Source organism: Aquarana catesbeiana, linkage group LG04, assembly GCF_042186555.1.
Source record: "Aquarana catesbeiana isolate 2022-GZ linkage group LG04, ASM4218655v1, whole genome shotgun sequence".
Classification (NCBI taxonomy): Eukaryota; Metazoa; Chordata; class Amphibia; order Anura; family Ranidae; genus Aquarana; species Aquarana catesbeiana.
In genome coordinates, this window is record NC_133327.1 from 494742580 (window position 1) to 494755286 (window position 12707).

The 12707-nt window shown below is 41.3% G+C and overlaps 1 protein-coding gene across 1 annotated transcript in view; it reads left to right on the plus strand.

The window, feature by feature from the left end:
- The window catches only part of GPATCH11 (G-patch domain containing 11), a 235063-nt gene that overhangs the window by 47645 nt on the left and 174711 nt on the right, over positions 1–12707 (plus strand). The window contains exon 3 of the mRNA XM_073627704.1: positions 8094–8135. Coding sequence (XP_073483805.1) covers positions 8094–8135 — 42 coding nt within the window. The remainder of the gene's footprint in view (positions 1–8093; positions 8136–12707) is intronic.

A 12707-nucleotide genomic window follows, 5' to 3' on the forward strand; every position in this document is an offset into this window, starting at 1 on the left:
TCCAGATGTGAAAACTGCTGCTGAGTGTCCTCTCCTTACACAGAATCTAGTTTGCATTTCATTCTAGTTACAAACCCATCTACACAACCAAATTATTTTCAGACAAGTAGGCCATAAAAAATGTTTAAAAAGCATATGGCCAAAACAATGGTGTGTTCTAGGCCGAACGAACAATGTTTCATACGAACAAATAATGTGCCCATGAGCATGAAAGTTGCCATTTTAAACTGGACAACAGTTAAGAAAAGCACATGGAGCAGCACGAACGTAATAAACATAAAGAATAGGAACACAGCACAACTACTTTACTTTTTTGCAGCACTCTCCTGATCCTTCTGTACTGCTCGTGCTCCCTTAATTTGAGGTCCGACCACCGCTTCCTGAGCTGATCTTTCGATCGTCTTACCCTGAAATTCCGGTGCAGACTCTTGACCACTTTCGTCATGATCTTGGCCTTTCTGACATTGGGGTTGGGGTAAGGTCCATACTTCCCATCATTGTCGTCCCTCTTCAGGATGTCGACCATCTCCACCATCTCCCCAAAGGCCATATTCGATGCCTTAAATCATCTCTTCCGGGATCGGGGTGTTTCAGGCTCCGGGCTTTCCTCCTCCTCGTTGGTGTAATGATCAGACACCTGCTGTGTCTCCGCCATGTGCTCTTCCCCCACTGCGCCGAACGAGAAGGGGCGGGGAATAGACTAGAAAGAACGTCAGGGGCGGGCGGAGGTTCATGCATGCGCAGTGTCTATAAAGCGTAACACGCGTGCGTAGTACGTACGATCTGTGAGCGGAGGAAGGAGTATCGGAGGCACCGATCGTGATAACGAAGGTAACATCTAAACTTGGGCCTATACTGCTTCTAAATTGAGGCCTATATTGTAACAAGATTAGTAGAGTTTAGCCTGACATTAGGGTTTGTCTTGTCTTGTGTCTTGCAGAGAAAATGGATGGCTTCAATGACCACAACTTCCTCCCCCTGTTCATAGATAAATACAGGGAGCTGCCCTATCTGTGGCAGGTCAAACACCCGCATTATAATCATAAACAAAAGAGGCAGACAGCGCTGAAGAAACTGCTGGAGTTGGTGAAGCCGGTGGTCCCCACGGCAACCATCCCCTATTTAAAAGCCAAAATTGGTGGCCTGAGGAGCACTTATCTTAGGGAGCGCAAGAAGGTCACAGATTCCCAGAGATCAGGAGCTGCAGCAGATGACGTTTATGTCCCCAGGCTGTGGTACTATGAGAGACTGTGATTTCTGTCAGACCAGACTGGAGTCAGGGAATCCCTCTCAACCCTTCCTTCCACTCTTCCTTCCACCCCAACTGAGGCTTCCGATGTCCAACCTGGGCCTTCCAGCCAGGAAGAAGTGGAGGAGCCCAGCTGGAGCCAGGTATAGCATTCTTCTACAGATTTATGGGCAAGCAATAAATGATGTTTACTAGATGTTATTATTGATCACTAATTGCTAAAGTGTTTTACATATCAATAGACAGTAGTGGGCAAAAATAATTGGGACAAGAATGAAAAATGCTGGGCTCAATGATAGTCTGTTATATTTGTTAACATTCAATTTGCAACAGTCATGAGTTGAAAATTGTGTGTGATTGAATAAAAAACTAAAACCATGTCCCTTTTCCATACACAGGAAGACCTCAGCCAGGAGGAGGCTCTGGAATGTGCCACACAGGAGGAGGTGGGGGTTAGTGGCAGCCAGGAGGAGGCAGGGGTTAGTCGCAGCCAGGAGAAGCCGGGGCCCAGTAGGAGCCTGACAGAATTGCAGGTTCCTCCCCTCTGCCTTCCAAACAAAAGACCCAGGAAGGGGAGTCACGTGCAGGATTCAGCACTTAGGCTCATTCAGGAGGCTTCTGCGTCCCTGAGAGCCACCCCCAATTCCTGAAGAGGCCTTTGCCTGCATGGCTGCCACCAAACTGCAGGGCATGCAGGAGGGCCAACGCCTCCTGTGTGAGGACCTTCTTTATAAAGTCTTAACTAAGGGGGTGAGGGGTGAAATCACACCCAATACCCATCTGAGTGAGTTGGACCATCCTCCCCCTCCTCCTCCTCCTCCTCCTCCTCCTCCTCCCACAACTCCACCACCAGAGCCACAGCATGGATGGAAGCGTGGAAGGATGACCAGAGTGTGATGACCCTGGGTTCAGTCTTGTCTGGCAAAAGATGCGGGCTCTTGTATGACCACAGCCTGGGAACACAGATGTCATCTGCTGCTTTCAGGATCTCTGGGACCTCTGGACCAGACTGCACTCCTTTAGATATGGACTCCTCAGGCCACCAATTTTGCAGTAAAATTATTGATGTGTGCCCTGGGGGTCAAAGGCTTCACCAATTTCTGCTGTTTCTCCAGCGTTGCCCCCCTCTTTCTTTGGTTAGGATCCCTTAATAAAGGATTTTGTGTTTCAATTATACTCGCCTATGTGTGTTTTCCTTCAAAAAGGACAGTTTGTTTGTGAGGATTCAGGTACATTTCAAAAATACAATGTGAAATTAACAAGGGACACCAACACCAAACAATCTCATTGAGATTAAATAATACAAGATAATAATGGTGTTGTGGTAACTTGACACACAAAACACACACACAAATATTCTGGAGTAAAACACAAAAAAACAAAAAAATCATCCTTGAAAAAAATACAAAACAAAAATAAAAAAAACCCCAAAAAATGTTGTCAGATGTGACGAATCCAAATACAGTCCCTGACAAAAGTCTTGTCGCTTCTCTATTTTGTAGAAACTCCTGCTATTAACCTGACTTTAATTAATCAATTGGTGTTAGAAATAGCTCATATGAAAAGTTAAAGCCCTCCCAAATGATGTTTAATGTACTGAAATAAATTAGTTTCACTGAAAAAAGATTTATCATTTAATCAAGACAGGTCAAATTTTGGCAAGACAAAAGTTTTGTCGCCTATACAGAAATTGAAAATCCAAAAATATGTCAGCAGATTAAGTAGTGGTGCTGTGAGATCCAAATTTAATATCTTGTATGACTTCCATGAGCTTGAAGGACAGCATCCATGCGGTTTGGCAAGGATTCATACAATTTATGTCATCAGGAATAGCAAAGAAAACATTGCATGCCTCCCAGAGTTCATCAATATTCTTTGGTTTCGTCTTCCATGCTTCATCTTTCGTCCTACACCACATATGCTAAATGATGTTCATGTCTGGTGACTGGGCTGGCCAATCCTGGAGCATCCTGATCTTCTTTGCCTTAAGGAACTTTGATGTGGAGATGGAAGTATGCGATGGAGCACCATCCTGCTGGAAAATTTGGCCTTTTTTTTATGGTTGGGAATATAAGAGGTAGCTAAGATTTATTGGTATTTTAGACTATTGATGTTGCCTTCCACCCTGCAGATCCCTCGCATACCCCCATACTGGATGTAACCCCAGACCATGATTTTGCCTCCACCAAACTTCACTGTTTTCTGGGTAAATCTCGGCTCCATGCGGGTTCCAGTAGGCCTCCTGCAATATTTGAAGCGACTGTGGTGTAATTCAACAGAAGATTCATCTGAAAAATCCACCTTCTGCCACTTTTCCAGAGCCCATCCTTTTAGCAGGCTGTGGCTCTTGGCAAATGCCACATGGTTTTTCAATTGTCTTTTGTTTAGTGCTGGCTTATGGGCACTGATTTGACCATGGAGGCCATTTCGAGACAGAATCCAACAAACTGTTCTGGTTGACAAAGGGACTTCAGGTGACCAGGTCTCGTGGAGCTCTGCTGCAGTGGAAAATGGGCTGGCCTTGGATTTTCGAGCCAACACATGGTCCTCTCGAGCAGTTGTCTTGCGGGGTCGGCCTGACCTGGCCTTGTCCAAAACGTCTCCAGTCTCTTCAAATCTTTTTTTTTTTTTTTATCCTCTGAACTTGACGCTGAGACATATTGAAGGTGTCTGCCACATCAGCAGTGGATCTGGTCTTCATCCTCTTGATAATCAACACTTTAGTCTCCGGGTGAATCTTAGGCATGTTTGCAGAGGTCTAGTTGCAGTTGAGGTCTAGTGTACTGGTGTTCTTTTTATACACACCTGAGACCTAATTGATCCATTATTGGTCACAGGTGAAGCTCATATAGCAAGGCGACAACACTTATGTCTTGGCAAAAATTGACTCAATGGGCTTTACCAAGCTGTGAATATTAGAATACTTTTTGTCAGTTTCGTTTTGCACTGAAACATTATTACAAAAGCTGTTGGGATTAAAATGACCCATTTCTTGTAACAAAATCTTGATTAGAAATATATTTTAGTGGCACTTCAGGTCAATTTGTACACAAGCTACAAGACTTTTGTCAGGGACTGTATATTGAGGGGATCACGATAAATAATAAAGAAAGAAGTTTGTAAGAACTCTGTGTGAATATCAGCAGCAAAACTACTTCATTCTTCTAGCATTATAAAGAAGAAAAGAGTGTGCGCTGCATTAAACAATTTTTAACATGGCAGCCTGACGAAAGTGCTCTATCCATTCCGAACGCTAATTTTACCAGACCGAGCTGTTCCGTCTCGGAATTTCTTCTGAGCATGCCTGGCACTTTGTGCGTCGGAATTGTCCACACACGATCGGATTTTGTTGTCTGAAAATTTTATAGCCTGCTCTCAAACTTTGTGTGTCGGAAAATCCGATGGAAAAAGTCCGATGGAGCCCACACACAGTCGGATTTTCTGACAACGCGCTCCGATCGCACGTTTTCCGTCGGAAAGTCCGACCGTGTGTACGAGGCATTAGTGTAGCAATATGTTGCTAAATGTTGTACCTTCATTAACCACTTCAGCCCCGGAAGATTTTACCCCCTTAGAGTCCAAAGCATTTTTTGCGATTCGGCACTGCGTCGCTATAACTGACAATTGCGCGGTTGTGCGACCTTGTACCCAAACAAAATTGATGTCCTCTTTTTCCAAAAAATAGAGCTTTCTTTTGGTGGTATTTGATCACCTCTGCGGTTTTTATGTTTTGCGTTTATAAACAAAAAAAAAAACGACAATTTTGAAGAAAAAAACAATATTTTTAAATTTTTACTATAATAAATATATATATAAAAAAAAAAAAATTTCTTTCTCAGTTTAGGCTGATATGTATTCTTCTACATATTTTTGGTAAAAAAAAAATCTCAATAAGTGTATATTGATTGGTTTGCGCAAAAGTTATAGCGTCTACAAAATAGGGGATAGATTTATAGCATTTTTATTATTATTATTATTTTTTTTTTATTAGTAATGGTGGTGATCTGCGATTGTTATCGGGACTGCAACATTGCAGCGGATAGATCGGACACTTTTGACACTATTTTGGAACCACTGACATTTATACAGCAATCAGAGCTAAAAATAGCCACTGATTTCTGTGTAAATGTCACTGGCAGGGAAGGGGTTAAACACTAGGGGACGATCAAGGGCTTAAATGTATTCCCTTAGTGTGTTCTAACTGTAGGGGGGATGGGCTACCTAGGACATGACACAGATCACTGCTCCTGATGACAGGGAGCAGTAGATCCCTGTCATGTCACTAGGCAGAATAGGGAAATGCCTTGTTTACATAGGCATCTCCCCGTTTTTCCTCTCCTCATCACGAGCCACCAGCGGACATCGAGTCCAGGGGACCCCTGGCGGGTGCTAGCCCGGGATTACGAAGGAACATACGGGTATGCCCTTTTGCGCACCTGTGCCATTCTGCCGATGTACATTGGTGTGCGGCGGTCGGGAAGCTGGTAAATGTAACCATATTGCTACACTTAGAGGCGCCTCACTTCTCTTTTATACTCAATTGTGACATGACGCTACTTGTATATAAGACATCGCTTGTATATCAAGTTAAAATTTATTAAAAGAATCTCTCAAACCAAGTTACTCTCAAGCCAAGGTTTTATTGTACTACTCATAAACAAAACAAAACAACTTCACAACAGTAAGTAGCACCAATTGACATAATTACATTCAGCTGGAGAGGTAACTAGTGTGTTATTCATTTCAAGTCCCTGAGACAAGGAACGCCTGTGTCCACCTTGAGCATTTAGCAAAGAAGGTTGCAAGACTCTCTGGTTTGTATATACAAAGTGTCTTTCAGGCCGGGTTCGCACTGCACTGACATGGAAGTTGAACGACTTCCAAACAAACTTTGCCCTACGACTTCATGTACAACTAACTTCCATGCAACTTCAATGAATGGGTTCCATTTTTATTCAACCATACCAGGCCCTTTGAGTCTGGTATAAATCTTGAGGGGGGGGGAACCCCTTTCAAAAAAAAAAAAAAGTATGTGCCCCCCCCAATAATCCATACCAGACGCTTGCCCGAGCATGCAACCCGGCAAATCAGGAAATGGGAGGAGGGTCAAGCGAGCACCCCCCCCCCCCCCCCCCCCGGACCATGCCAGGCCACATGCACTCAACATGGGGGTGTGAGGGTGGGTGGGTGCTTTGATGGGGACAAGGGCCTCTTCCCAACAACCCTGGGTAGTGGCTTTGGGGGGTCTGCGGGTCTCAAGTTGCCCTGAGAATTTGTTTATGGTTACATTTAGTAAGGCTCCTATTTTAGTTTTCAGTTCAGGGCAGTCAAAACAGCAAAAATTCTAATAGCTTAAAGTGTCATTAAAACCTCCATGTTTTTAAAGCTCTTTCAGCAGCTTAGACTCGGGGCTCTTTCGATGAAGTGTGGTGCCCTCTGAAGAGTGATCTGTATTAAGATTGTTTTGTAGAGGTCATTTGACGGGCAGTGTGGAGGCATTATATCAACTCCTCACCAGCTAATTTAAACCTATAATGTTGTACTACCATGCCGTTTTGTGTGCATTGCACGCTGTTGCGGTGCTGTCCCCCTAAATTTTTGGGTGACTTTGACAAGTGGTCCCATCTGGTATGGATTTCCTGGGGTAAAAAAAAAAAAAGCACACAAACCGTTACCCCTCCAAAGGTCCCCCGAAATACATAGAAGACCCTTGGAGTCTGTGTGCTGTGTTTTTCAAAAACAAAGAAACTGTCAATGACGGCTGTCCGTCATTTATCAACAAATGTTTTACTTTTTTCCTTTGTAAATGTCAGTGCTGCTGCAGCACTTTTTGTGCTTCACAGAGATGCGCTCCCTAAAAGGCAGGATTAGGATACCTTCCAGGCATGTTTTAACCACATCCTGCCTGGCTTACAGCAAAATGACGGTCAGGGTGGTGGCTCCCGTTCTAAATGGACGTCATATGACATCCTTCAGAACAAGCTGCTCGTGCGTTCCCCGGGGGAGCGCGCGGCGCTCAGTGGTGTCTTGGATTACGGTAAAAAGCCTATGACATAGACTCTTTACCATGTGATCAGCTGTGTCCAATCAGAGCGTAACTAGGAAGTGCCAGTTATTGGCATTCCTCCATTTTGACAGAGCGCGAGTAGAGATATGCCTTGATAATCAGTGCAGTGATTATCAGTGCAGCCCCATCAGCGATGCCAATCAATCCCTATCAATGATGGCAATCAGTGCCCATCAGTGATGTCTTTCAGTTCCCATCAGTGATACCTGTCAGTGCCGCATATCCTATCAATAACTTGCTTATTTACAAACTTTTATAACAGAAACGAAGAAAGACCTTTTTATTTTTATTTTTTTTCCATTCAAATTTTCGGTCTATTTTCATTTGTTTAGCAAAAAAACCCCAAAAAAACTGTGGCGATTAAATACCACCAAAATAAAGCTCTATCTGTCTCATTAAAAAGGTAAACATTTTGTTTGGGTACAGCGTTGGATGACCGCGCAATTGTCTTTCAAAGTGCGATAGCGCTGAAAGCTGAAAATTGTCTGGGGCAGGAAGGGGGTGAAAGTGCCCGGTATAGAAAGGGTTAAAGGAATTAGACCTTTTTAATGTTTTACTTTAAGCTTCTAAAAAAATTTGTGTTAACCAAAAAATACTGAGGGTTTAATACTACTTTGAATAAAGGCTCAGCATTTTTATTCAGAAACAACACAAAGTATCGCTGCACTGCACAACAGCGCATGATTAAGGTTGATTTTATTCATTTTGGTCATAAGAATGAGAACTGTTGATTTGCATGGTTTATGATGTAACAGTGTATTTTTTTTTCTTTTACAGGTCATGGTATTGTTGAACCCATTCCGCTGAATATAAAAACAGGTTAGTATCTTTTTAAGCTACCTGCTTAATTTTTACATTTATTTAAAGTGGTTGTAAACCCTTACATATACCCCCTATGAAGTGACTGGCCTCAGGTGATATACAGAGATGAAACAAATTCCAAAAAGTCTCACATGTGGTATCCTCATACAACTTTGTGTAAAAAAAAGTGTAATTTTTCAAACACTTGTGACAAAAAATGAAATTTTCAATGGGCTACTTTCCAAAAAGGGGTAATTTGCCCTATCATTTTAGCACCTCAAGAAATGTGATAGGCAGTCAGAAAGTAAAAGCTGCCTAAATTCCAGTATATATACCATAGTTTGGTTTGTGCAAAAGTTATAGCATCTACAATCTATATACGTTTATTGGGATTCTTTTTTTACCAAAGACATCTAACTAAATCCATGTTGGCCTAACTGTATGACAACATTTTAGTTTATTGGATATTTTATATAACAAAAAATAGTTTTTCCCAACATTTTTGTTCTTTTTTCATTATTATCGCAAAAAATAAAAATCCCAGTGTTGATCAAATACAACCGAAAGAACACTCTATTTGTGGGAAAAAAAGGACATAAATTTAGTTTGGGTACAGTGTTGCATGACTGCACATTTACCAGTTAAAATAGAACAGTGCCAAATAGCAAAAAAAAAATGCTCTGGTCAGGTTAAATGGAAGAAAAAGAAGACTTTCTTCCGTTTTAATAACTGATGTTAACGGTGTCCATTTTCATCTGTCAACAGATGGATGAATAGATATATTTCATTTAACGTGCTCGAGATCTTTTAGTGATAAATAAAGTCCTATAGTGCTGGTGGCACAATATAACATTACTGAAGATGGATCAAAAATAAATTTGCACAATAATCATAAAGTCCATAAAAACGTGATCTTGAAACTTGCAATGGTGTTCCAAATATGTTCAGGTGACAACTGCAATAAAGCAGTCCTGTTCTTTCAAATGGTACATATGCCTCCCCTTTCAAAAAAGAGATCCAAGATACTTTTCCTGATCCTCTACTTAAAAGGCACCTAGCATGGTAGTGATGCTGAACGAGAAGGTGTTCTGGAGTTATGAGTCTCTTTAGGTTCATTTATAGTCCAGTGGAGACAAGGGGTCGAAATCGGACTGTAAACGTGATTTGGAGGCTTTGTAACATCAGTGGGACTGATCTTGGAACTCCTAGCCTTATTTTGAGCCATCTGGCACAGGGGCTTTTGTAAGGACCTACAGGGTAGCCTCTTGCCTATTGACTATGAGCCCTGGCATTTGAGGGGGCTCTATTCTTTTGGAGGTTGGAGGTGTGTGTCTGGGGGACATTTTGAGTAGTTTTACTTCAGATTCTAGTCTGTCTACCTGAAACACACAGGCTCTGAGAACTGGAGGACCCGGATACAGATTTGGGGCCTCTGTGTTTTGTTTTGGGGGTATAGACAGCCCAAACTAGCATTGACTGCTTTAACCTCCTTCTAGACTCAGAAACTCAAAGCAGATGTTAATATAATCAGCTCAAAACAACCTGATGCTGGGGTCTCCTGTTTTTAATTGAGTCACCTATCGTTTCTGTCTGTTTACTCATCCTCCTGATGTGATTAGTCTGATGTCAAGTTTACCTTATTACCTAACCACTGTGGGATGTTTACCTCCGTGTGTATTTGTTTTTATTGTTAATGTGGTGACTGCCCCAATTTTTGAAGTATAAAAAAAACAGTGTTTCAATAAAGGTGATTCTTTTTGGTTTTTTACATCAACATCTTGTCTGCGTGCGATGCTTGGGGTAAAGTGTTGGTATTAGCTATCACTCTGCTGCAAGGGTTTGGAGGGCAAGAGGCACTGTTTGATGAAGGCACCCAGGCGGGGTGCCAGGCGGTCCATCACAAATGCCTTGAGTGGGTTACCCTTTGAAGGTGAAGTATATCAAGGAGATCACAGGGTTAACAATACTCTTCTTCCCAAGAAGAAAAAGGCTTGAGCCTCTACTTTGTAGGTCTACTCCTTAGGTTAGGAAGTGTTCCTTTCGGTCATTTCAGTTGAGCCTATGATAGGAACATACTTTTGCAAGAAGATATATGACTTCCAAACCAGCCAAGGTTGGAGCAAATGTCTTTTCCCAGTGGGGTACCCCCACTTCTCAAAGTGTGTGTGGGGGGTGTGTGTGTGCGCATCTGCTTGCCTTCTAGACCTTCTGATCCTAGAAGATCTCAGAAGCCTGGGTTCATAGTGTCGTTTCCAGGGCTATAGATTCGATTTTCACACTCTACTTCCTCAGTGTTTCATGCTCTCTGACTTGTCTCCTTACCTGTCACAGCAGGCGGAGCTGCTTTCTGCTGTCCTTACCATGAGCTGTGTTAAGCCAAAGTTTGGTCGACCATTCATCTCTCCTGTGGGTGAGCAACAGGCCATCACCCACTGAGCTGGCCTGAGCTGCCGTGGGGGGAACTAATCTACCCCTTATTATTTTTTGTTGAACACTGACAATTTTGTTTTTCTGATATTTTCATTTTCTGTATGGTGCATGCATGGTACAAGTTCAGGGTATAAGCACACCCTTTTTCAGAGCTGGGCAGGGGTTATGTTACCCTTACCGGGTAATGGTTATGTTACTGTACATAGTTTTGATTAGGGCTGAAACAACTAATTGATTAATCGACCACTAATCGATTATTAAATTAATCGATTACTATTTTCATATTCGATTAATCGGCCAGTAACATAACAGGGTTAAAAAAACTAAAATGAGCCCTTTATAATACAAAAAGCAAATAATCGCTACTGTAGCTATGCTTTTTTCAGCCGCTGCATATTTGGAAAGGGTCAGGGACTTTTTTTTAACACAAAACGGTGTCTTTTTGGTTCAATATACTTCAATGGAGAAGCTGCAGAAAAACATGTAATGCGTTTTTGCAGCAATTTGGCGTTTTTTTATCTGCCCAACAACAAACTGTCCAAAAAAAATGCAAAATCACGTGCGCAAAAAATCAAAACGCACAGCAAAAAGCACTGCAGAAACAGATTAAAAGCAAATTTCATAGGTATGTACCGAGCCTTATGCTGGCCACACGGATCAATTTTCAGATGAGAATATTCATACGAAAAATCCTTGTACATTCGCTGAATGAAAGAATTTTTCATTTCATGAAATTTTCACTTGTTTTTAACAGTCTGTTTTTAAAATGAATGTAACTTCTGAACAAAAACCACATACACTGTCTGAAAATTCCTTTGACCAAGAAGTTTTCTATTATTTCCAAATTTTCTCATCACTGTGGTTGAAAATGAATGTTGATTTGACCCCACTAACGATTAGAAAATTGAACGAACGTTCTTAAAATTACATTTTTTTTGAAGGAAGATATTGTTTGTTTTATGAAAATAAAAAAAAATTTGATCTCTGAGTCTGATGATATTTACCAGATTCACCCTTTAATATACTGTTAGAGGATATATACTGTATATACTATCTCTCCTCTAATAGTATATATACAGTATATCTCCTCGAATAGTATATTCAGTATATCTCTTCTGTCTGTTATTCTCAGAGTGGATTAGAGATTTTGCTCCCTAACCATATACAGGGGGTCCCCGGGTTACAAACAAGATAGGGACTGTAGGTTTGTTCTTAAGTTGAATCTGTTTGTAAGTCGGAACAGGTACATTTTTTAAGTGTAGCTCCAGCCAAAAAAACTATTTTTAAGCTTTTTGGATAGCATAGGGAAGGGTTAACACCCCTGTAATGTTCGTTTTGCTGTCTGTGCCCCTATTCAGAAGATTTCACCTCACTTTCTGTCCCAATGACAATTGGATTTTGAAAATTTTGGGTTGTTGTGGAAACGAGCCTTGGTGATAAAGCATTAGTGGAGGTACCTTTTCCCCATAATAGCTCTTACAGGAGTGAATTTCCCTTCCTAGGGGTAGATTTCCTCTCACTTCCTGTTGTCTCCCTCCGTTTGTAAGTAGGAGTCATTTGTAAGTCGGATGTTTGTAACTAGGGGACCCCCTGTAGTTGGTTATTTATATTTACTACTGCATAGAGATATTTAAGAATAAATTGCCTTTTTTTTAAACTTTACATATTAACTAAATTATACACCACACTTTTTTTAAAGGTTATTAACCGATTAATCAACTAATCGGCCAACTAATCGATTATGAAAATAATCGTTCGTTGCAGCCCTAATTCATTAATAGCTGCGAGTAGTTTTAAATGACTTTTTTTCCTTTGAAATGTAATTTTGCTGTCAGACTGTTCTAAACACGGGAAACATGCGCCCGTTTAGAGGCATACAAATAGACACCCCCCAGGTACGAAATTTAAAGGAATATTATACTTTTATTGTTTGACTTTAAGCATTATTAAAATCACTGCTCCCGAAAAAACGGCTGTTTTTAAAACTTTTTTTTGCATTGATCCATGTCCCCTGAGGCAGGACCTAGGTCCCCAAACACTTTTTATGACAATAACTTGCATATAAGCCTTTAAAATGAGCACTTTTGATTATTCATGTTCGTGTCCCATAGACTTTAACGGTGTTCGCATGTTCGAACGAATTTATTGCCTGTTCGCATG